Genomic DNA, 25,232 nt, shown 5'->3' with positions numbered 1-25,232 from the left:
GTGTTAGAACTAGCTTACGGTATTTATGGGTAATAAGCGGGCGTATCGGAGAGAGGACTTGTAAAGCGGAGGTAATAGACACTCGTTTTGTTTGTTTTGCGCTAACTTTTGTGGTAAGATTTGACTGGATCTTATCGTTTTGCTGTCTTATCCATGTGTGTAACCAATTACAGTCAGTGAAATTGACCTATATTATTTTAACCAATTATGTTAGTTTTTGCCATTTTTGTGTGTATATAAGAACATGCAATCGTGTTGTTAGAGCGGTCTGCTCGTGTTGTGCTTTGTGCTGATATTTGTGAATAAACTTTGACGCTTTCTCAAAGTGTTGTTAATTGATTCATAGCAGACTATCTAGTAGGGAGCACTAGCTTTATTTGTCTTGTCTTCTCCTCGTAAGCCGTGGCTTAAGACTGCGTTTCATAGCTGCAGCCACACAAGGCTTTGAGGGACGACAGACAGATTTGGCGAGTCTGTAACTCTGAGCGTAGGCACGTGGTATTAGACAGTGAACCACAGCTGCATCCACGCTAGTGCACCACCTCAGCCAGACAAGTGTTCTGCCAACTAATAGGAACTAGACATTTAATGATAGTTGGATAATTTCATGCCTGAAGCCGGGTAACTCTAAATTCCAAGAGTTTTGTTCAGCGAGTTACAGTGTGGGAGTTTACCGGCAGCCAGGTTACGAGGCCAGTATTCGGTCTGATCCTACGAGGCCAGTATTCGGTCTGATCCTACGAGGCCAGTATTCGGTCTGATCCTACGAGGCCAGTATTCGGTCTGATCCTACGAGGCCAGTATTCGGTCTGATCCTACGAGGCCAGTATTCGGTCAGATTCTACGGGCCTGTGTTCGGTCCAAATTCGTCAGGGCCAGTGTTCGGTCCAAATTCGTCAGGGCCAGTCTTCGGTCCAACTTAGTCAGACTTAGGGTAGCTCCCGTATAATCTTGACGGTCGGGGGTGGCATCATTAGCGAGGACTACTTTAACGTGTACTAAGCGCGTTTCGAAAAGCGCAGTACCCGTGCTGTTGTCTACCTGGCAATCTGAACAAATAAAAAAAAATTATATTGAGTATAAGCAATGCTTGTTTGCCCTTTAACATGACTCCATGTTAATCGTAACTTTCCAAACAACTGCTTGTAGTTACTAGTTAGCAAACGATGCCAACAGATGTAATGTCAAGTGAAATCAGTCAAACAAATGAATTTCGGCTAAATTAGAACGTAGCTACAAAAAATTCATTCATGATATAGAGCTTCTCAGAACACGTTTTCGATACATCAATAACGTCCTATAGGCGTAGTTAAATTTCCAAATTATTTTAAAACTAAATTTGGAGGAACCTTGCATCAGTAGGCAAAACGAACGAAAACGAGTAGGTTACAGACGGAAACCATATGCTATTGGTTGAATGATTTTCTAACCTGCGTATCTTACAATCACAAATTTTTTACGGTACATGTATTAATTTTTTCCCAAACTTTGAGGAAGATTTATGGCAATCACCACCCATTCACCGATTCAATTAATTGTAATTATTTTAAAAACTCCAGGGAAAACCGATGTAGTGGATAAATTGTCTAAAAACTGATGGAACTTTTAGTAGTGCACTTTTTGTCAGCTTTTCAGATTGTAGTTTTTTCATTTTATGCAGAAGGCTATGTTTTAAAATGGGGTAAGTTTAGGTAGTGGAGTTGGATAATGTGCCCTATTCATTTAGTGTGCTTAAATATGCATGGATCTTTCTGGCTTTTCAATGTTGCGAAAGAGATTAGGCTGGCTATATCGAATCTGGTTTGACTGCTCATTTTTGTAAATATTTTAATATTGTTCTAGGTCTAGGTCTAGGTGTTTTAAGAACCCGTAAATCCCGAAATCGGGCAAAAGAAGGCCGTTGAGAACTTTATTTAAAAATAGTCAATAAAACATAGAATTATGGTAAGCCGCGCAAGTTGCGCGATGTTCTAGGTAAAAAACTATTCATATAAAACCCGGTGTTTGCACATACAGCTGAAGGAGCACCCCCCGTAACCAGTCTTGTTTCATGACTGTGAAGAACATTTTGTATTTGGTTAAAACTTTCGATAAGAGATTCATGGCAGTCGTCAGATAAAATCTTTAGCATGAGAGACATTCTTGCATGTTTGCGTCTTAGTTCTAAAAGTTCTAGATCTATAAAAATTCTTGCCTCTGTAACACTCTGCCTACCTTTCAAACCAGATATAAACCTAACCGCCTTTCTTTGAACTGCTTCCAATGATGCTACCTGTCGCATCAAATGAGGGTCCCATACTTCACTCGCATATTCCAATATTGGTCTACACAGAGTGAGATATGCAACCCTTCTAACCCTCATCGGCGCATTAAACAAAACATGCTTCATCATTCCCAATCGCTGACTTGCCTTAGATATGATTGAGTCTATATGTAAATCCCAATTAAAATCATTTGATATAAAAACTCCGAGGTATTTAAAACTGTCTACTACAGATAAAGGTCTGCCACTTAGGTAATACACCACATCTGGGTTTCCGCTACTCTGCCTTGCAAAACGAACGATTTGGCATTTATCAGTGTTAAAATTCATTTTCCAGTTATAGGCCCACTGGTCTAATATGTTTAAATCCTCCTGGAAATTCACTGAATCCTGAAGGGTGTTTACCTGAGAAAAAAGTAAAGCGTCGTCTGCAAAAAGCTTGATAGTAGAAAAATTTAGATTATCGGAGATATCATTTATGTACACCAAAAATAGGGTGGGCCCAAGGACAGACCCTTGTGGAACGCCCGATGAAACCAGCAGGTCAGAAGATGCAGCACCCTCTATCACTACTCTTTGGAGTCTGTTTGACAGAAAGTCCCTAATCCAATTTACCATGTACGGGTTTATGTTTGATTTTATCAATTTGTCGATCAACAAGCCGTGAGACACCTTGTCAAATGCCTTAGAAAAATCCAGTACCGCTGCATGTACTATATTATTGTTATCTACTAATTTCATTATTTCATTCACAGTAGAGACTAGCTGGGTGGAGCAAGATAGGCCTTTTCTGAAACCGTGTTGGTTAGAATATATGACATTTACCAGATCTTTATTGATGTTACTAAGCACAATATGTTCTAACAATTTGCAAGCAATGCATGTCAGAGATATGGGCCTAAAATTTCCCGGATCTTCCCGACTGCCTTTTTTATGTACCGGAACTACATTGGCCACTTTCCAGATATCTGGAAGTTTTCCAATGTTCAACGAGTACTGGAATATGCTCGCCAATATCTTACTAATAATTTCAGGTTCTAGGCAAAGATCTTCTTTTCTAAACTTATCTGGGCCCGGGGCTTTCCCGCGCTTAAGAGTATTTAGAAGTTTGAGAACTCCATCACTTGTTACTTGTATAGGGCATTTATCTGCAGAAAGTTCAGTTTGAGTTGTGGAAAAACAGTCACTATTTGAAAAAACACCCTGAAAAAATTCGTTAAAAATCTCAGATGATTCTAAGGCTGATTTATTTTTGAAAACCGCAGTGCCTTGTGAGTTTTTTCCAGTTTTCCGCCTATAAAAAGAGTAAAATGGTTTGCTATCACCCCTTTCCAAGGGTTCAAACAGCACTCGGTGGTAATATTCCTGCTCCATTTTACGAAAACTCTTTCTGTTGGTACGCCTAGTTTGTTTATACTTGGAGAAATCTACTTCTAACCCAGTGTGCTTACTTCTGTCATAAAGTTTTCGCTGTTGTTTCACTGCACGCCTGGCTGAGTTATTAAACCATATTGGCTCCCTGTTATCATTTTTCTTAGGGATACATTTAGGAACAAATCTATTGACAGCTAGATTCATGGACGTCTCAAAAATCTGCCAGACGGAGTTGATACTCGTTTTACTTTCAATTGCCTGTACTATATCTGTCAGAGAATCAGTTAAAAGTTCTTTAATAGCAGTAGAATCAGCCTTGTGGTATAATTTGATAAAAGAAGGCTGTTCATGAGATGTCTTAAAATTTGCTGCTACACAGAGTTCAACTAAAAAATGATCGCTGATACCGGGGTTGATTATCCTGTAGTCATAAACAAAACTAGACTTATTTGTCATAACTAGATCTAAAGTGTTTCCTAGCTGATGTGTTTGTTCCATTATAATCTGACGCATATCATGAGACAAGATGCAGTTCAAAAAAGATCTATGCAATTGTTTTTGATTTGAGTTTGATCGAATTTGTAGGTTGCACCAATCTATATCTGGAAAATTAAAATCCCCCACAACTAGTACATTAGACCCTGGAAAATCAGAGGTCATAAAATCCAGCAATTCCTCAAGTGGTGCAACTGCCTCTCCCGTCAGCCCAGGCGGAACATAACAACAAAGAACAAAAAATTCATTTTCATCTTTAGGACATCCAACTTTCACACAAACAGCCTCAACGGGTAAGAAAGATCTTTTGAAAAAGACTTGTTCTTGAGGCAAACTGGCTGTCAAAGCTAACAAAACACCACCACCATGACAATCTCGATCATGTCTGTATATAATTTTTTGAGAAGAGCTCAGAATCATTTCATTATTAAATGATGGATCAAGATGGGTTTCGGTTATGCACAATATATCATATTCCGAAGACAGAACTTGGATGTCATTCAGTTTGCCTCTAACAGATCTAGCATTGAGCAGCAAGATTTTAATCGATGTTATTACTTGTTCACTTTTATTATTTTCCCTTTTTTGATTTTGTACGCAGAATCTGGGTCTGCCTCCCTCGTTTCTCTCAACTCCTTTCGAAGCCGAAAATCCTCTTCTTGTTCTTTCTTAGAAAGATCTTTTCTAGCAAAAATACCTGACAGCTTCATGCCATTAATCCTGCTCAACAACTCAAACATTTGATTTTCAGACCTGGTGGATATTCTAAGAGGGCGAGGTCGCTCTTTGTGCTTTGAAGCATCGTACCTACCTAACCTATAGCTGTTATTCTTTTCTACTTTCATGTCAATATGGCAATCTTTAATGATTTTGTCTACTTGCTGTGCCCATTCCTCTCTATTGTCACTCTCTTCTATTCCAAAAAGGATCAGGTTTTTGGCTCTAAATTCAGAGTCTCTGTCTTGCTTTTCTTTATCCTCCAACTGGGCTACCAAGGAACCAGCCTGCCTTGCAAAACTCTCTTGAACTTTAAGACTATTTTGCTCCAAAGCTTTTGCAACATCTGCATACGACATTTCAAGAGTCTGATGTTGGTTATTCATCTCATTGAATTTATTTCTGTTTGTTTCTAATGTCTCAGTAACCTCAGCAAGAGTCGTCTTAAAAACATCTTGGTTTCTACACACTTCACTAAATTGAGCTTTTGCTTTGTCAACAGTTTTTTGCAATTCTAACGTAAGTTCAGAGAGTTTTTCACACATTACATTTTGCTGTAGCCCAGAAGCCTGACCATCACACTTTGAACAGAACCAGTGCAACCCTTTAGTACCCAAGAGATCTAAAAGACTCTCAGGAACATCAACACAGGAGTTGTGAAACCAAAGATGACAAACCTCACACTCAATAGAGGATTCCAAACTTTCATCTATGTCCTTCTTACATTTTGCACATGGCTCTGCACTGCCACCACCTGATTGTTGCCTTTAATCATTGTCAGAACGCTAGCTGAGTCATATTTCACATTACTCAACCGAATTAAAGGTCACAGAGTGTCTCATATACCAATAGAAACTTGACAGCCTGGGAACTTCATGTCTGCTGGCACATTTTCTCTTTTTTTTAAGAGTTTTTCTAAGCAAGAGAAATAAACAAGCTTCATATCTTTTGATTTGATAAGCACGGTAAATAAACTTCAAGTTCTGCGCATTGCTATTTATGTAGACTTACATTAAATGTAAGTCTATAAAAATGAAAGCTGTTTAAAATTGTAAATATTATTGTAAAATTGTAAAACAATAATAATAATTGTAAAACAGGTTATTTTTTTCTGCGTAATTGTAAGTTTTTAAAATGATCAAGTTTTATAAGAATGACTCTGGCCAAAACCGCCAACTGCCATGATTAGTAGATTACATCATTTGTAGATGCTGTACATCAGCTGTAATGGTACATTTTCTTTAAAATCAAGCAAGTGAGGTGTATGAAATAAAGTGTGTGATATTTGGTAAATTCAAGGATATGAGCAAGTTTTAAAACTGTGTCAGATAGAAGTTATCTCACTTTGTTGATCCCATTGCAAATTTTCTGCCAATGGTAATAGAAAACACTGTCATCATGAAACACAGTCATCTTACTAACTTGGTCACTAAGTGTAAGGTTTAGTATATTCTTTATTGGCATTTTAAAAGGAGCAAGCTATTTAGCTCGTTTAAATGACTATTAATCTATCAAACAATTGCAAAATTTCTAACAACTGAAATGGTGTTCACTCGCACAAATATTGTTTTACTACCTTTTAATTAGCATTTAAAACAAAATTTGACGTGCTTGGTAATTACACGCGGAACAGTTTTTTACTGTAATATTTTTTCACTGTTATTTTGTTTCCAACGGTTTATTTGATCCAGCTTCCGTCCATGACAGTATCTTAAGCATTTCCTTTAGAGATATCTAGATATTCCTTTCTTCCTGTAGGTATTTTGTCCGAGTTCAATGCTGCGGAAGGAATTCGTGACATGTTTGGGCTGCTAGTGCACACAGCTATATTTTTTATCTGTCTTAGTCACTAGTCACTAATCTCAATTTCTTTGGACTAAGGTAAAGATTTAATTAGTTTTATTTGCACGCTCACAAAATATTCCTTAAAATTTTTGATAAAAATATTTTTTAAGCAGAATTTTTATTACCATTTCCTATTAGGCCTCCCTTCAACTTTCCAATATACGATGTTGACACTGTTTGAGTATTATTTCAGTATCAAAAAATGGTCATGACCTTTTTGTTTCTTTTTAAAGAAAGAGGCTACAATCAAAACAATTCTGTCAGGATAGCTGTATGGTAAACTGATATATCACTGTGTACAGTTGTTTCTAGCACCCATTCATGATCAGTTTTCATAGCAATATTCGGGTAATCGTTAAAGCATTTCTATTAAAAAGTCATGAATCATGAGTCTCCACAAGCATTTAGGTTCAACCTGTTTTTTAGTTGTGAAAATACTTTCAAACAAAAAGTTGCTGATGTACTCCTTGTTTGAGTGAAGGCCTGCGCTCTTTTGAAACGATATCAGATGAAGTAAGTGGCTTAAATGCTGCTGTTTGATGTGACCCACATTTGTGCTTGGCATCAGTGCCGCTAAGTTCTGTTGCCATTTCTAAAGTCAGCGGTCTGCTATCTCAAGCATCCCTCTGTAAGTCAAAAATTACCAGCTGAATCTTGTTTAGACAGCTAATCTGATGAGTTGTTCCTCTTGTCTCTTTGGCTCATCCTCAAAAGGGAAACATCATTATAAATTCTGAGTACTCTGTACAAGCAGACGTGGTCAGGTTTGGTTTGCAGATTAATAATAATGTAACAAGACTTGAGGTAGACAATCAATCCTCCTCTATAAGTCTTCTTTCATCTAGAATGTCATTTGCGTAGTTTTTAAAAATTTAATTGGTGATTTGCTAGTTTTATCTCCTAAGTACCTAAAATAAGTAAAATACTCTTGGTATCTACTAAATGTCAAAAGCTTCCAAAACCATTTTACTGCAAATGATGGACAAATGTACTGTTAGTTAAATTTTGTAACTTGTGCAGTCTAAACAACAAATTGATATACCGGTATATCAAATAATAATAGTTTGTGATTATGTATCCTATCTTTAACCAATGATTCATTTCATGTTCCTATAAAACAGCAATTAACTCAATTTGTGGCATTTTTCTCTGGAACTGCCTACTTAGCAGGTTTTTTGTAATAAATGCGCGTTAATATTGGCAACAATTTAAACTAAAAAACTTCAAGGAGGCCGGATAATAAAAATAGATGCCTTTACAATCAGGGAAATTGTCAAATATAATACGTAAAGCTGCTTTAGTATCAGATATTTTAGATGTACAGTGAAACATGGATAACTCGCCCTCGGATATAGCGAACACATGGTTAACTCGACTGGATTTGCTTGGTCCGTTCCCACGCAATGATAATTGGCTCTATATAACTCGAATTCAACACTGTTATAACGAACTGTTTTTTGCCCAACGGCTACCGAAACGGTTGCTATCGCTTGAGAAAATCACTTTATTCCAAGCCATAGAGGTAAACCTCAACTTTTCGTAATTCATAAGCGTCGTTATTACCTCCATCGGCAAAATATTTTTGTCAACGACTGTTCTAAAGGTTTGGTGAAATTTGATTTATACTTCTATACGATGAATAGCACGGGCTAGCCGGGTCACGGGCGCAAGGATTTTCGCCACGCACATACAAAACAAAAACAGCATGTTGTTTTTGTTTTGCATTTGCGTGGCGAAAATCATTGAGTGCGTGACCCGGCTAGCCCGTGATGAATAGTTTTCCGACGTTGATTCCGTGTTGAATTAACGTCGGAATGTTGAATGTTTAAAACTTCTTAAAAAATGTTGTAATCAAACGTATACGTTGTCTTAGCTAAAAAAAACTATTCATCGTTTGACCTAAACACAAAATACGTGTGTACATTCAATAAGTATCCATTCAAAAAGCGTGAGTGATATACAATGTACCGTAAAACCTCGTAAAACTTTTAGCTGAACTGCCTCGGAGTGTTGCTCTTAATGAATCCCAGGTAAAGTAAGGTAATGTTTGCAAAAACTTCAAGAAAGATCGGCGAAATTGATCGTGGGTAAAACGCTCAAAAGAAAAAGATGTCTTTTCTTTTGAGCATTTCAGCAACGATCAAGTTTTGCCAATGTCAATCTAAAAAACGTCCTGGCAATAACATCACCTCAAACAACAAACCAATCTCAAGTGATAGAAAAATCTCTATACTTTTTGATAAAAACGTTTTAAACTTTACATTAGAAGCATTTAATTTGAAACAAGCCATTTGTGCTTTTGATTTATATTATAGTTTGTATATGTTCATGTATCTAATAATAAATAAGTAAATACATGGACTTGTGACAGTGCTCTGATAACTTGAACACTCTGATAATTCGAACACTTTTGCTCGGTCCCTTGAAGTTTGAGTTATCCGAGTTTCACTGTATATAAAATAGTATGATAAACATATAGGTAGGTTCTAGAATTTTTCAAAAAAATTGCCGCAAATATTGTCAACAGTTATTTCTTGTGATCATCTCATAATGGTTATGGTAATGACAGGCCCATTGTTTTTAATTTAGAGAGCTTCATTTTTACCATGTAAGAAGCCCCATTCTTACTACATAGAAAGCCTCATTTTTACGATATAGGCTATACAAATGCTAATAAATCTTTTATCTCACTTCAATCTAGCAACTATCACATTATCTCGCCTGTTTACAAAAAAACCTTTAGTACAAAATTGCTCAAACAGATTTACAGTCACTAGACTACCAGCACTGACATAAGCTTACCGTCAATGAGTCGAAACACGCCAAGTATGGATCCTGGTACCTGACCAAATACTGAAGGCAAATTTTGTACGATGTATTTCACTGAACAACCCTGTCACATAGAATTAGTAAAAATTGAGATTAGCTAAAAACTCACCGATTATGAATTGTACATGATTGATGATTTATTGGCTGTTATATTCAGTGGTTTTTAGTTTAATGATCTTTTAATACATAGTTTTGCTGGCTGGTAGCTTTATGCTACTCTTATTGTAAAATGCTATGATCTCACGTTTACCATCTGTGTAGCTTGTGGACCAGGCATTAGATATAACATATTTTATGGTCACCAGTACACTGGCAGTCTGGTGTGCCCTGAGCGATCATAATCTGTAATAGCTACAAGTACAATCATTATTAGATGTGGAAAGGTGATAGATGGTAAAGTGCTTTTATGGGAATCGGAATATCCAGGTCTAATTTCCATAGTGGTACAATTGCTTTTTTTAACGCACTTAGCGTGACTTCAGACGAACAGACATGGCTCTTATTATAGTAAAGACTAACCGGCTGCCCGGCTTTGCACAGGTATTAAAAAACATCTTATAAATAGTGGCAGGTAATGTAGTTTGCCTGCCACTTGCCATTAGCCTTGCACACTGCCAATGGCTAATTTGAGTAAGCTAGTATTGCTAAATCTACTAATAAGAGCTGTGAAAACAAGCTTTAGTGATGTTGTTGCATAATACAGAGTGATATGCGTATTTTAACCCAGATTATGGTTCATATCCCCAATGAATCCATTGCGTAGCTTAATTGGTTAGTTTATTGCCTGGTGAATGGGAGGTTCCAAGATCAAATCTTCTGCGATACGGAGTTGTCAATGTTAGATACTAATCGCTCTAACTGGAGAGTCCGAATGACAGACGACAAACTTTAAGATTTATATACAGTGAAACATGGATAACACTTGAATCTCATGAATGAGTATAGATTGTCATATTTTGACACCTGGCAGGAGAGCCAGGCAGAGAATGTGGTTGATAACCACAGTTTCTAGGCATTGTAAGACTTCAACATCTGTGTAGACAGGCTCATTGAAGCGAAAAAAAATCAAAAAGAAAATTATGGCATTCTTATAAAATTAATTTGCAGGTGATGTCTGGCAGTAAAAAGAAAATATTGAGAAATATTGCCCTGGTCTGGAAAGGATCCGGTCTATGGAATACAGTGAAACTCGGATAACTCGCCCTCGGATATATCGAACACATGGTTAACTCGAATGGATTTGCTTGGTCCGTTCCCACGCAATGATAAATGGCTCAATATAACTCGAACTCAACACTGTTAATTCGAACTGTTTTTTTGCCCAACGGCTACCGAAACGGTTGCTATCGCTTTAGAAAATCGCTTTATTCCAAGCCATAGAGGTAAACCTCAACTTTTCGTAATTCATAAGCGTCGTTATTACCACCATCGGCAAAATATTTTTGTCAACAGCTTTTCTAAAGGTTTGGTGAAATTTGATTTATACCAAACATCTGCGTAGCGATCGCCCTTCGGAAGCGAGGTAAAGTGAGGTAATCTTTGCATAAACTTCAAGAAAAATTGGCAAAATTGATCTTTGGTAAAACGCTCAAAAGAAAAAGATGTCTTTTCTTTTGAGCATTTCAACAAAGATCAAGTTTTGCCAATGTCAATTTAAAAAACGTCCTGGCAATAACATCACCTCAAACAACGAACCAATCTCAAGTGATAGAAAAATCTCTATACTTTTTGATAAAAACGTTTTAAACTTTACATTAGAAGCATTTAATTTGAAACAAGCCATTTGTGCTTTTGGTTTATATTATAGATTGTATATGTACATGTATCTACTAATAAATAAGTAAATACATGGACTTGTGACAGTGCTCTGATAACTTGAACGCTCTGATAATTCGAACACTTTTGCTCGGTCCCTTGAAGTTTGAGTTATCCGAGTTTCACTGTATATTGATTGGGAACTATTTGTCCAATCATTAATCAATATAGGCGCTGCCGCTGATACCCATCCTCAGGTTTATGAAGTAAGTTATGTGACACTTCAGATGTCAATTTTTACACTTTAAGGATCTGCAGATGCACCTCGCTGGAGAAACATCAGTATACATGCAGGTAGAGGTGGAACTGAAGATTTGCGTATTTATTGCTTGCAAGGTGAACAAAAGACGATCACGAGTCTGTGGCGAAGGGTATCTGTAAGTACCCTTCATAATTTGTCAACATTTACTAGAGATGTTCATGTTACTAGTTTCAGACATACAATAGTTCTGTACATGGTACTAGATAGGCTCTGTTACATCATGATAACTTTAGATGCAAAAGGTTCCCATGATGTAAAAATGGAGGTTCCTTTATTTGAGAGCGATTACTCACGAGAATGTAAAAGCCGCATACGTTTGATGCCTAAGCTGTTGATGTTGGCAGGCGCAGCAGTGATTTTGGTAGAGCTTATAATTTATTGACTAAATCAATTTAATCAATAATCAGATTATTATGTGATTACGTATTGCAGCTATTATGTCTATTTCAGTATTGTTCCAAAAACTACCATTATGTAAAATTGCACTTTCTATTTTGCGATAGAAAACCATTCACAAGCGTCTAACAAATAATCTCATAAGTTTAAGGAAAGCAGAAGAGATTGTGCTTCTTGATGTCTTGGTCTAGCGTCAATTTTTAAGTCAACTTTCGGAATTGTAACTCATTTTTTTTTCAGTAATTGGCTACATGTGCAACTTATTAGCATTAGGTGTGAGTGGTGTTTGGGCAGTTGGGCTTATACCTAGGAGTTGTTGTATTGACACCATATATAGAGGTGTCACACTGGCAGCTTATATAGAGGTGTCACATTGACAGTTTATATAGGGGTGTCACACTGAAAATTTATATAGAGGTGTCACACTGGCAGCTTATATAGAGGTGTCACACTGACAGTTTATATAGAGGTGTCACATTGGCAGCTTATATAGAGGTGTCACATTGGCAGTTTATATAGAGGTGTCACATTGGCAGCTTATATAGAGGTGTCACACTGACAGTTTATATAGAGGTGTCACATTGACAGTTTATATAGGGGTGTCACACTGAAAATTTATATAGAGGTGTCACATTGACAGTTTATATAGAGGTGTCACACTGGCAGCTTATATAGAGGTGTAACACTGACAGTTTATATAGAGGTGTCACATTGGCAGCTTATATAGAGGTGTCACATTGGCAGTTTATATAGGGGTGTCACACTGAAAATTTATATAGAGGTGTTGTATTGGCAGCTTATATCCATGAGTCGTATTGACAGCATATATAGAGGTGTCACACTGGCAGCTTATATAGAGGTGTCAAACTGACAGCTTATATAGAGGTGTCACACTGGCAGCTTATATAGTGTGTGTCACAATGGCAGCTTATATAGAGGTATCACACTGGCAGCTTATCTAGAGGTGTCACATTGACAGTTTATATAGGGGTGTCACACTGAAAATTTATATAGAGGTGTCACATTGACAGTTTATATAGAGGTGTCACACTGGCAGCTTATATAGAGGTGTCACATTGACAGTTTATATAGGGGTGTCACACTGAAAATTTATATAGAGGTGTCACATTGACAGTTTATATAGAGGTGTCACACTGGCAGCTTATATAGAGGTGTCACACTGACAGTTTATATAGAGGTGTCACATTGGCAGCTTATATAGAGGTGTCACATTGGCAGTTTATATAGAGGTGTCACATTGGCAGCTTATATAGAGGTGTCACACTGACAGTTTATATAGAGGTGTCACATTGGTAGTTTATATAGAGGTGTTGTATTGGCAGCTTATATCCATGAGTCGTATTGACAGCATATATAGAGGTGTCACACTGGCAGCTTATATAGAGGTGTCAAACTGACAGCTTATATAGAGGTGTCACACTGGCAGCTTATATAGTGTGTGTCACAATGGCAGCTTATATAGAGGTGTCACACTGGCAGCTTATCTAGAGGTATCACACTGACAGCTTATATAGATGAGTCATACTGACAGCGTGAGAGCCCAGTTTCACCATGTCCTCTATCTTTCTCTTTTAGCTTAAGTTTAATTTCAACAATGATGCAAACTATGAACTATTTGATGAGCCTACGGCTGAGCAGGTGGAGCGCATGTATCGTGCTCATCAGAAGAGCTGGTTTCATTTTTGGCCACTAAAAACGACAGAGATCGCAGTGTGTCCATTCAATGATACCTGCATTGGAGTGGCTACTAAAGACAGCAGACAGCTTGATCCTTTGATTGAGGTGAAAGGTAGGGTTCTTCGTGGAGGTAGAATTGTTGTAAAAGGGATGTTGTTGTTGAAAATTTTATTCTTTTCGACTTTTAGGTTTTCCAACTTAGTTTTTTATGGTTAGCATGAAAGTTATGTGTTAACAAGCATTGCTATATGGGTCATGATCACCGAAACCATGGTTAAGTCGGGGTAGTAAGATTTGGAGTTATCTACATTAGCAGAAGGAGAAAATTCTCACAGTTATTTTGCAAAAAAACTTTGATTCTAGCTTAATTACAGCAGATCTTATGGTCAATAAACTGAATGCACGTTTACCATTAGTGCGAAAACATAGTTCTGAGAAAACTGGTGTTAAAGTTTGAGAAGCGAAAACCAATGCACAATTTTGTTTACATTTCAAAACATCATAGCAACCAACATCAAGAAGTTGTGATATTTATCTAAGTTTCTGTATTTATATCCAAAAAGTTATGCTGAATTTAAAAATCTAAACAGATTTTAGCTGGTTGTCATAGAAATAGCTGTATATTTATAAGAAAATGTAATACTTAATTTTGCAGATATTAAAAACGGCTCGGCAGTACTGCAATATCGGGCACAGCCAAATCATTAACAAAATCCTTAGAAAAATAATAATAGTAACATATTGCACACCATCGGTCACTATATACTTCGATCTTGGAAATTCGAATAATTATTCTTATAATTAAATCTGATAATAATCTTATAAAATCGAATACTTATTCGTATAATTAAATATTGTAATAATCTTGTAAGAATCGTTAGGAAAATATCATCGTAATTCCCTTTACTTTCACTGCTTTTGATATCAGTTGGAATACCAAAGTACTCATTAAAAGTGTCCAAAATGTCAGAGTTATCTTTAGAATTGGCAAAAAAGAAACGATTATATTTATCGGACGCCATTTTTCAGTACTTCCTGTTTAGCATAGCAACGGTTTTAATTGGGTTTCTCCGAGGGTTAAAGACTTCTATTGGCTAAACTGACTTCAGATTCAGAAAGATCACTCTTTGATTGGTCCAGATGCACGTGTTACAAAAATCGTTACCAATATTATAAATTCAGTTGGTGCAACTTCAAAGTCGGATAACTCAACTTTGTGATTTGCGAGTTAAGCTTGGTTTCTGTGACCGTGACACTTATATATGCATCTCTGTTTATTCTGTTATTCAACTGGCCATTTGTATACTTGTAGTTGTCTACTCGCCATATCTGGCAGCTACTATCTGCTCTGTGATGCTATTCTATTATGCCAACCGTCTCAGCAAGTAAGCCTTGTAGTTTGTTGTTTTCTTCCTTCCTCTCAAATCTGTAGTTATGTTCAGATTATTGCAGTCCGTAGATTTATTATAAAGTGGATGAAAACTATCTATATATGTATGTTAACTTTTGCCTCTCTTGTAAGTGTAAGATGTTCTCATTATCAGGTCAAGTTTTAATAGGAAATCACTTGAAAAGTGACAGTTGTATGAGGGACGGCAGCTTGCTAGTTGCTACCCAATCAAGCCTTCTAGAATTCATCAACACCATTGTTTTTGTGCACAAACAAATGAGTATAAATAACAACGTATTGTTTACTAGGATTCCTTAATTGAGTGGAGAGCTTTCATGGTGTGAGATATTTGCATTTGTGTTCTCAGTGTTTTACACTTTCACCGACCTAGTTATGTTTCCTCTTTTCTTAGGAATATAGCCTTCTACTATGGTACTGGAATGACCATTGGAATTTTAGCCTCCGTTCTTATAGTATTCTTTCTGCTGAGTCGTCTCGTCCCTGGAAAGGTAAATTGTTTTTCTATAGTCTGTTCGTCTGTTACTTTCTGAATATCTTTTTATTATTCCGTTTCTTGGCCATTTGTGTGTTTTAGAAACTCAGTATAGTGCTGATGGGTGCGGGGTTCTCTACCTTCCTAACAGCTGCTCAATATCTTTGGAGAACTCAGGCACTAGTCTTTTTGGAACATAACTATGAGATAGTCTTTGGCTACTTGGTATTCACCGGTTTGTTTAGCTTTGCATTGCTCTACTGGTACGGACCTCCCAGCAACCCCCGCTCTCTAGATATAGTTCAGTGGACTATACAGGTACTCATTACTGTTTCCTTTAACACTCAAGCTTCTAGTAAATCTCCTGCGAGCTGCTCTTTATTGAGCTATGGGCGATGACTCCACCTCATCTTCTAATACATTGACATTTATCTTACTCCTTTTGGCAACACTAGGAATCACTTTAGAAAATTGTATAATTATTGACTGAGTTACACTGACCGACAATTGTTTGTTTTATTGTAGATGTTTGGCTAGTCACAATATTGCTGCATCAGCTCCGAGTAACTCACCTCACCTAAAGTCAATCCACTGCACCTAAAATCTCCTTATCTCATCTAAATTCCACTCACCTCACCTAAAGTCAACCCATTGCAATTAAAATTTATATTTCTTACCTAAAGTCAACTCACCTAAATTCAACTCATTTTACCCAAAGTCAACTCACCTCACCTAAATTCAACTCACTTCACCTAAATTCAATTCACTTCACCTAAATTCAATTCACTTCACTAAATTCAACTTGTCTCATCTAAATTCAATTCACCTCTCTTAAAGTCCCTTCACCTAAAGTCAACTCATCTTCATTTTATGAATAATTACAGGATTTAATCTAGTGATTTTTTATCCTCAAGCATGAATTATTGTAGTTTATACAACTCTCTGCTAGTCAAATTGTGAAGCCAATTACGGCGCATTTGAGCAGCATGCAATATTCCTCTCACAATACCATCATTGGTGAGCTATCAAGAATATATATTCTATGCTAAGCGCATAGACCTATTAACTATAAAGTATAGTTAATAGGTCTATGGCTAATGTACACTAAGCATATATATTACTAAGGTTAGGGTATACACGCTTATTGAGTACTAGTGTTACAGTAGAGGGGTCTACTGCCATGAGCAGGGAATGTTAACGAAGGCACATGATGAAAAAGAGTTATCTAACCTTGCAAAATTGGTAAAATCTTGTACATGTAGAATAAAAGTTAAAAACTAACTTAAAATTACTCTCCTTTTGTTTGTCATAAAAATTCAGCTTTCAATCAATAGTCAAACGGTAGGTTCAAGTTTTTGTAGCGGTTGATGTCCATTTCTATAGATATTCTAGCCACTTTCCGGTAAATAGAGTCACCTGTACTAAGTCTGTTTAAATGTCATTCTTGATGTACTAGAAAAACAGATGTCTTTTTGAAATTTGTGTTTAGTTTGAGATACATTTAACTTTGGACAGCTGGTACAGTCAAACCTTGACAGTTGGTACAGTCAAACCTTGACAGTTGGTACAGTCAAACCTTGACTCACTTCAACATATGATTTTCAACATGCTCATAAAATTTGGGCAAATATTTATAACTTGAGACAATATCAATACTTCTCAAACCGTTAGTTTTTAAGTAGAAGTAAAAAGACTGGTAAAACTTAGAATTAAAGTGTAAAAATATATAAAGTAGATTAATTTAAACAATATATATCATAACTTAGAGTAAGTTATCAATATATATCATAACTTAGAGTAAGTTAAACAATATATATCATAACTTAGAGTAAGTTAAACAATATATATCATAGCTTAGAGTAAGTTAAACAATATATATCATAACTTAGAGTAAGTTAAACCATATATATCATAGCTTAGAGTAAGTTAAACAATATATATCATAGCTTAGAGTAAGTTAAACAATATATATCATAACTTAGTAAGTTAAACAATATATATCATAACTTAGAGGAAGTTAAACAATATATATCATAACTTAGAGTAAGTTAAACAATATATATCATAACTTAGAGTAAGTTAAACAATATATATCATAACTTGGAGGAAGTTAAACAATATATATCATAACTTAGAGTAAGTTAAACAATATATATCATAACTTAGAGTAAGTTAAACAATATATATCATAACTTAGAGTAAGCTAACGATATATACCATAGCTTAGAGTAAGTTACCTATACATCGCATAACTTAGAGTAAGTTAGCACCCAGCTACCAAACTAAGGCAAAGACTAGTTTTTAAATCCTATCACATGACTTCTAGATAAATTAACATTCAAACCCTCTTTTTGCTTTTCTATTTTATTAATTTAGTTTGTTTCATACCATTAATGTTTTACATGGTTTTATGTAATGCATATTTAATGCCATACGCGTTTACCATTGTTTTGGAGCTTTAAAATGTATTAAACGAAATTCAACGTATCCTTATAAGAATATTTTCCCAGACGAATTACAGTTTCAACATAGATTACAGGATCGGAACAGATTAACTTGGTATGTTGTTTGGCCGTATACTATAGTGGCCCACAATGCAGTCAAACTGCACATTCCTTTGTTAGACATTAATACTTGTGCGGTGTAATTGTACAGTTGTATTGACTGACCAACTACTACTATAGATTGTTACTATTTGTAGCTCATCTCTCTCTCACTGTTGTACTACAGTATTCAAGTGAGGGAAGTTGGAGTCACTAGCATCGCCTTACTCGTGGTGGCTTACAACTTTCCTCTCTTTATATTTCAAAGAGTAGGTTTCTTTTGGTAAGTTATTGACAGTTATTATACTTGAAGTGCAGGTTTTTCTTGTGAAATCAAAAGTATCACATGACATCCGTAATCTATGGCTAGTACCGTGTAGCATGGTATTGATTGCTGCCAAAATGGCTTCGGTCACTTTGACGCTTCTTTTTGTAATGCATTTTTTTGATATACTTATTGGTTGAAATTTTTATTGCATAGATACAGGTGTATGCATGTTTAAATGCTAATTTTCTTCATGCATCTGGCAGCTCTAAGTCAGTTTCTTTATTTGTTGACATTATACCAGCAGGTAGTGTAGTTCACATTAGATTATGCTACATTTATGAGCATTTTTTTGTCGCTTCGCCATATGCGATGCCGCAATATATATATAGATAGTGTACACGCTGCCAACCTTATAGGTTTTTTATGAGTCTAACGTAAATCAAGGTTGTGTATATCTGCAATTCTATGCATGATAATGATATGTATGTAATGGAAACTGTTATGTTATAAAATAGTGTATGCCAGCTGTCAGTTGTGGTCTATGCTCTTTGCATTGCTGCAAGGTTTAATTGTGTATTAGGCGGCTGCGGTTTCCGAGAAAGCGACGACTACTGACTGTCGCTGAGTATGAACAACAAGCAGACGAGTACACTAGAAAGTCTTTGGAAGAGTTGAGAGCATACTGTAGGAGTCCAAATTGTGATCCATGGAAAACCATCAGCAAACTGGATACACCAACCAGGTAACCATCCAGGATCCATGGGTGGATGTTGAATAAAGTCCTTATTTTAGTCGTGTTTGTTGGCAAGTAAATCACTGTTATGACTTGGAGTTGTCTTTTAGCACGATGATGAAACAGTTTTAAGCTGATGCTGTATTGCAGAATTTGTTGAAGGATAGGTTTAATTCTTCCTGAGCCTTTGCTTGTCTTTGACTCAGTGTTACTTCTTTTAAATTTACTGTAGAACAAGCTGCGAGTAGACAAACCCTTCGATCCAAAATAAAATATTCACTGACTAATTTAAAGTATAATCATCACTGTTTGCAGTTCTATTGATAGTTCACTCACCGTTAGTCTCTGCTCTACCTTGGAGTTGTCTTCCGATGCAATGAAGCTGTGTAAAGCTAATTTTGTGTTGCAGGTTTGCAGAGTTTGTTGAAGGAAGCTCGCATCTCCAAGATGACGAGCTGCTTAGATTTGATGCAGGAGATATGGCTGATGTTACGCCTCTTACTGATGACGCAAATTCTGATGATGAAATAGATTTCATGCTTTCCTCAAGCTGACCTCAGGCATCGTTATCTGCTCTGACAACTGCAACTTATTTAGAAAGACTAGTAAAATATATCTTCTAAAAACCACATCTTTATCGTAATTAGCTGTTTCACTAGCAATACTTCCATAACATTCTTATGATAGCTGACATTGGAAGCCTCTTCTGGAGACCCTTGATGCTACCAAAACTCAATCGCTCGCCCTCATTATAAATCCTAGATATGCTCTTGCCTGTGTACAGTGATCTAATTTCGTCCAACTGAGCTATGCACTCACTATGATGATTGCGGAAGCATTGGCAAGAGAATTCTTGGTATGCTCTTGCAAATTCATAAGATTTAAAATAGCCAGAACCAAGGGATTCTTTTCAAGTCATATTGGAATGCAAAAATCACACACGGGGTGATATCTAATAGAGACGGGTAAACTAAACAAAACATATATATCATTTTTTACAATATTTACAACTTGATGTGACGAAGATATTTGATATTTTGCTAGTTTCCAATATAGTTGTATTATAACCATCAGACCTATAGACATCAGACAGCACTGGATCTGCTTGTCGGCAGGCTCTGGGAAAGAGTTGACAATTGCAAGTTGCTCTGCCACTATTGAGTTGATAGCTTTTGTTCAATTTTTCTTAGAGGGGAAACTCATTTAAACCCATTTACATAATATGATCAAATACCTTCAGGTTTCTGACTTTTCCCAAGTCTGTCATACTTCATGTCCTATTATATAGCCACATTCTTTCTAGTTTGTCTTGTACAGATAATGCGGTGTAGATTTTGAGCTTCCCTAATTACTATATATAATTTCACATAAAATATATTTTACACAATGACAAATATACTAACGAATTGTCCTATGTTTTAGTAAATCTCTTCATAAAATCTTGAAAGACACTGCAAAATAAATCTATGGCTGATTTTAAGCAACAAGCGGCTGAAATATTACTTCTCAGTGCAAGTCTTGCAAGATCATGTCAGACGCTTTTTCTCCTATCATGATCGCTGGAGCATTCGTGTTTCCTGATGTCAGCTGAGGCATTATGGAGTTGTCCGCTACTCTCAGTCCCTCCAGTCCTTTCACTCTAGAACAATAGAGAATAAACCTTCACTACAATATAGCTGCGGCTGAAGCCAGCTTGATAATCGTTATGTAACGCGTAATGATCTCTCACGCAAGTATTACTCCCAAGCGCGATAGCAATAACCAATAGTATTAATTTTTCCTAGCGCTTTTAGCATGCTTATTGTAATCAGTGTAATGAGTGTGACCATAATTATTACATTGTGTCGTAATGTAGCCGCTTGGCCTAGTGGTTTAGCATGTCTGTCTACAAATCTGGAGGTGCAGAGTTCAAATTTAGTGAGAACAGGATTTTTTGTCCCTACATTTGACATAACTTGACCCGCAACAAACAAACACTGTTATTTATCTATAAATTTCAGTGTTTGTCTGCCTGTTCAGTTAAAGCTCTGAAGTGATAAAAAATCACCTTTGTGCTGGATTGGAACTCACAACACTCAGATCACAAGTCTACCAACAAGTGCGCATAACCGCAAGGCTAAACCATAATAATCATTTTCATTGCTCTTACCATACACTGTATATCCTTTCCACAATTGCTTACGATATATGGGCACTTATTATTATTAATTAATACTACCCTTTGCGTTTGTTTTTTTTTGTTGAAATGTTTTTAAAAGCTATTTTTTTTACCACTATTATTTTTTAACTTGTAATTTTCAAATGTGGAGCTTCGATTTCAAATGTGCCGTTTGACTCATATTTCCTGTTTCTGTAAATCTGTGAGAGCTAAATGCTTTATTCGTGAACAATTATATTACCTAGAATAAAAAGTGGCTCTACATTCTCTCTCCGTTCAGTCAGACAAAGTGTCAGACAAAGAAAGTCTGATACCTCATTTTTACGTTTGTACCAGTATCGAGAGGTACATTATAGTTCATCAAAACTTTGAATATTACAAGATTCTGCTGCAACAATAACCTTTTTTATTCACACACTTCTATGTACTCAAGTTTTTTATTTCAATTCATTTGAACTGCACAAAAATACTTTTCCCATGATATGAAGTTTAAAAGTTCGAATGGTATTTGTTGTATATATCAAGGAAAAATAAATTTTCTGTCCGAAGACTTTTTTTTATTAGCAATGCTGGGTATTCAGGTAGCATATGTATGTATATAGATGAAGTTCTCAAAAACCCATTGCGTGGTAAGTGCATGTTTGTGTATTTATATTATATCTTAAAAGACTGACTCAATGTTATGTTATTCCAGATCTGCTCATTCAGCGCTGGCAACAAGATCCAAGCTTCAGCATCTCATATCCAAAATGATTTTAAATTATTCTATTGAGGGTTATATGGTACATAGGTAAAAACTGCATCACATTCTACCACATATACTTTATGTGAGTAAAAGTTTGGTTATAAAGCATACTATAGTGGCGGTAATCTACAAAGTACAGCAACATAGAATAATCTCAGTTTATCTCAAACCAAACACGTTTTAGCAAGTTATTAAATTTCAACTCAACAAGACTGATGCAAACTAGAGGCTGTAACTTACTAGGTAAACTTGTTTCTCAAATTTTCCATGATATGACCAAGTTTATGAAATTATTTAAATTGTGGAATTGTTCTAGCTTCATTTTTAATCTCACCAAGTATTGTGGTCAAATAATGTAGAAGGAGCAGTTTGTTTAGGCTGATAGTACAATAAAACAGTACTTTAACAGGACCTTAACAAAGTAAGCAAACAGCAACCCAAATACTAGGCTTCTAAATGAGCAGAAATATTTAGATGTTATTACCAAAAGACTATTCTAGCTAGAAAGCAAGTGAAAATAACTTGCAGAGCAACCGGAAATGTTCTTCTGTAAGCTATTTTGCTGGTCTTTATGGTGACAGCCGGCTTTATAGGAGGCAGTAGCTTTCCTAAAAGGATGCCATCTTGTATAATGTGTTGGTTCCTGCGACCAACACGTAGAGGCGACTAGGTCGGCTTACTCCACCGGTCAACATTAACCACTTCACACAAGGGATTGCACCAAAAAGGTTTTATACTAGGTCGACGAGGTCGACAGTGTTTTTATGAGTCTATTCCCACAGCACAGTCCATAGACCAAGTCTTTGGAGATAGCTATATGCCGAGGTGGTTCTGGTATCGCTTAATGTAGCAGAAAGAGTATGATTCAATTGCACTGCATGTATTGAGTGAATACAAAGGGCCGAGACCCTGCCTTATGTACATGAAATTATGCAAATTAGACAATAAAACCAGCCTCCCTTAGGGGCGTGGCTAACAAAAAAAAAGAAAGAGAACACAACTCTGGTTAGAAACTGCATAAGAGAGGATAGAAGTTTGTGTTCCACCACAATAATACTAAACTCATAACAACTGAGCAGCCTTATGTAATAACGCTAAAGATTACGCTACAGGATGAAATTATCCGATGGATTTAATCATTTGCGAACTCGCGTACAGTCAACTCCGCGAATTATTAAAATTCGTGAATAATTAGTTTTATTGTTAACACAATAAAGAATAACTACTACCTGAAATTAAAAACTAGCCGCTAGGCGGAGTTAGTAAATGTAGCTGAGTTCCAAAATCTTTTAAAATCATCGCCAGGGCTTCGAGTTAAGCCCATTGCCAGTGCATCACACTTCTTTACAAAATTATTCAAGGTTGTAACAATTTATTTGGAAACTGGCATGGTCTCACCATGGCAAAAATTTCTCTTGCAGTTCTTTACGTTGAAAAAACCCGTAACTTACCACAAGTTGTTGGTTCACCAAAGGCCTACAATTCGATGAATATTCATAAAAACTGCTGAAGGCAGCCAGAAATTGATAACTTAGCATGATTTCCCCGCTAAACAAAAACCTAAACACGTGGTATACGCATGTGAAGGTTTTACTCTATTGCTAGCTGCTTTCACGCAATGTGAATCTGGGAATAAATTAGTCCGCAAATACACATGAAAAGATAAGTTTTGCAAAATTTAACTCCGCCAATAATTTCATCCTGTAGGGTATATGAACAAGAATTCTGTCTCACCTTAACTGGGGATCTACTACTGACGTTGGGTCGTCAGCTGGCCCCATCTTACAGGAACCGGCATGGTGATAAACTCCTGCGCTTAAATGGCTAATCATTTGGTCAATATATTCATCTGACGTGGGGTCCACTGCTGGGGCGAGCCGCTCTCGAGTTGGATACTTCTCATCTAACAGATAAGCTCCTCGTCTCTGCATGGGTTTAGTCTTTGCTAGTTGTCTTATCGTTTTTAATCCTGAATAATATAAGAGAGTAAACCTCGGTGAGCACTATCACAGAGCAATAAGAAACAGACAATATACATCATCTAAAGAAATTGTTTGTCTAACAATAAGGAATGACCCACTACGGTATGCAACAGGAGACATTTTGGTTGCCTTTGGTGTTGGTATGACTTCAATGAGACGAAATGGAGCCAGTTGGTTTTAGTGCAAGATCTTGTCAACTTGCTCATACATATGAAAAGGTTCAACTCAAAGTTTTATGTTTTGAGTTAAGTTTCTGAAATGAAGTGAGTTTCATGCTTTGAGCTGAACTCTCCTACTTGAAGATGAGTTCTCAAGTTTAAGTGAGTTTTATGCTTTTTAGAATTCTCAAAATGAAATGAACTTTATGCTTATGAGTTTTGTTCTCGAAATGAATGAGGTTCACGCGATGATTTGAGTTTTTGAAATGACTTGAGTTTTATGCTATGAGTTGAGTTTTAGTGAAGAAGTGAGTTTCATGCTATGAATTCTTAAGATGAAATGAATTTTATGCATTGAGCTGAGTTCCTGAGATGAAGTGAGTTTTATGCTATGAGTTGAATTTTAGTGAAGAAGTGAGTTTCATGCTATGAATTCTTAAGATGAAATGAATTTTATGCATTGAGCTGAGTTCCTGAGATGAAGTGTGTTTTATGCTATGAGTTGAGTCCTCGAGTCAAAGTTTCTCATGCCTTGAGTTGATTTCATAAAGTAAAGTGTAAGTGGGAAGTTTACACTTTACCCTTCGAGTTGAGTGTTACTTAGAGCTCATACTTGATTAGGGATTATTAGCTTACCTGTTTTCATAACATGTTTGTCTTGTGCATCGGCTAGCAGGTTAGGGTCTACCAGAGGTCTCTCAAAAGGATCAGCGCTTGCCAAAGTTACAGTGCCTCGGCTTCGAGGAGTTTGAACTCCAGAGCATACCAATATTCCACATCTGTACTCATTTGAGCAGTACTGCCTCAGCTAAACAATGCATTTGGTAAGTTATAAGATAGAGGCATTTTGTTCATCCTAGCTGCTAATTATTTGGATACTAACTGAATGCCCGGCCTTGCACAGGTAATAGAATAATTACCTAATGAATTTGAGTAACTTACCTAGAAAGCTAGATCTTTACTAAAATCTTTACTAAAGCAATACCCGCGTTTTGGGCCAGCTTAACAACCATTACCATTACCTGGCTTGACAGCCAGCTTGACCAACCAGCTTAACAATCGTTATGC

General features: G+C 36.4%; 2 protein-coding genes across 2 annotated transcripts in view; one reads left to right on the top strand and one right to left on the bottom strand.

Moving 5' to 3' along the window:
- The first annotated feature begins 1,570 nt into the window (after positions 1–1,570).
- Positions 1,571–19,686, top strand: LOC137404256 (nuclear envelope integral membrane protein-like). The gene is made up of 9 exons (XM_068090433.1): positions 1,571–1,681; positions 11,588–11,715; positions 13,593–13,806; positions 15,007–15,079; positions 15,497–15,593; positions 15,680–15,895; positions 18,279–18,403; positions 18,969–19,130; positions 19,531–19,686. The coding sequence occupies exons 1-9, from the start codon at positions 1,597–1,599 to the stop codon at positions 19,673–19,675; spliced, it is 1,245 nt and encodes a 414-aa protein (XP_067946534.1). The 5' UTR covers positions 1,571–1,596; the 3' UTR covers positions 19,676–19,686.
- Positions 19,687–20,612: 926 nt separating this feature from the next.
- LOC137405280 (alcohol dehydrogenase [acceptor]-like) overlaps positions 20,613–25,232 on the bottom strand; it is a 29,905-nt gene continuing 25,285 nt past the window's right edge. Inside the window, exons 9-11 of the mRNA XM_068091509.1 lie at positions 24,801–24,972; positions 23,759–23,993; positions 20,613–20,760 (exon numbers count right to left, since the gene is read on the bottom strand). Of these exons, the coding sequence (XP_067947610.1) occupies positions 20,628–20,760; positions 23,759–23,993; positions 24,801–24,972 (540 nt within the window). The 3' untranslated portion in view covers positions 20,613–20,627. The remainder of the gene's footprint in view (positions 20,761–23,758; positions 23,994–24,800; positions 24,973–25,232) is intronic.

Source organism: Watersipora subatra, chromosome 9 (assembly GCF_963576615.1).
Source record: "Watersipora subatra chromosome 9, tzWatSuba1.1, whole genome shotgun sequence".
NCBI classification, from domain to species: Eukaryota; Metazoa; Bryozoa; class Gymnolaemata; order Cheilostomatida; family Watersiporidae; genus Watersipora; species Watersipora subatra.
This window is presented reverse-complemented; position numbering and strand designations above follow the sequence as displayed.

Excerpts from the sequence above, each read along its gene's own strand:
- LOC137404256 (XM_068090433.1), top strand. The coding sequence starts at position 1,597 with ATGGAACTTTTAGTAGTGCACTTTTTGTCAGCTTTTCAGATTGTAGTT. Across the intron at positions 13,807-15,006 it reads TCCTTTGATTGAGGTGAAAG|TTGTCTACTCGCCATATCTG; the intron begins GTAGGGTTCTTC and ends GTATACTTGTAG. Across the intron at positions 18,404-18,968 it reads CAAAGAGTAGGTTTCTTTTG|GCGGCTGCGGTTTCCGAGAA; the intron begins GTAAGTTATTGA and ends ATTGTGTATTAG.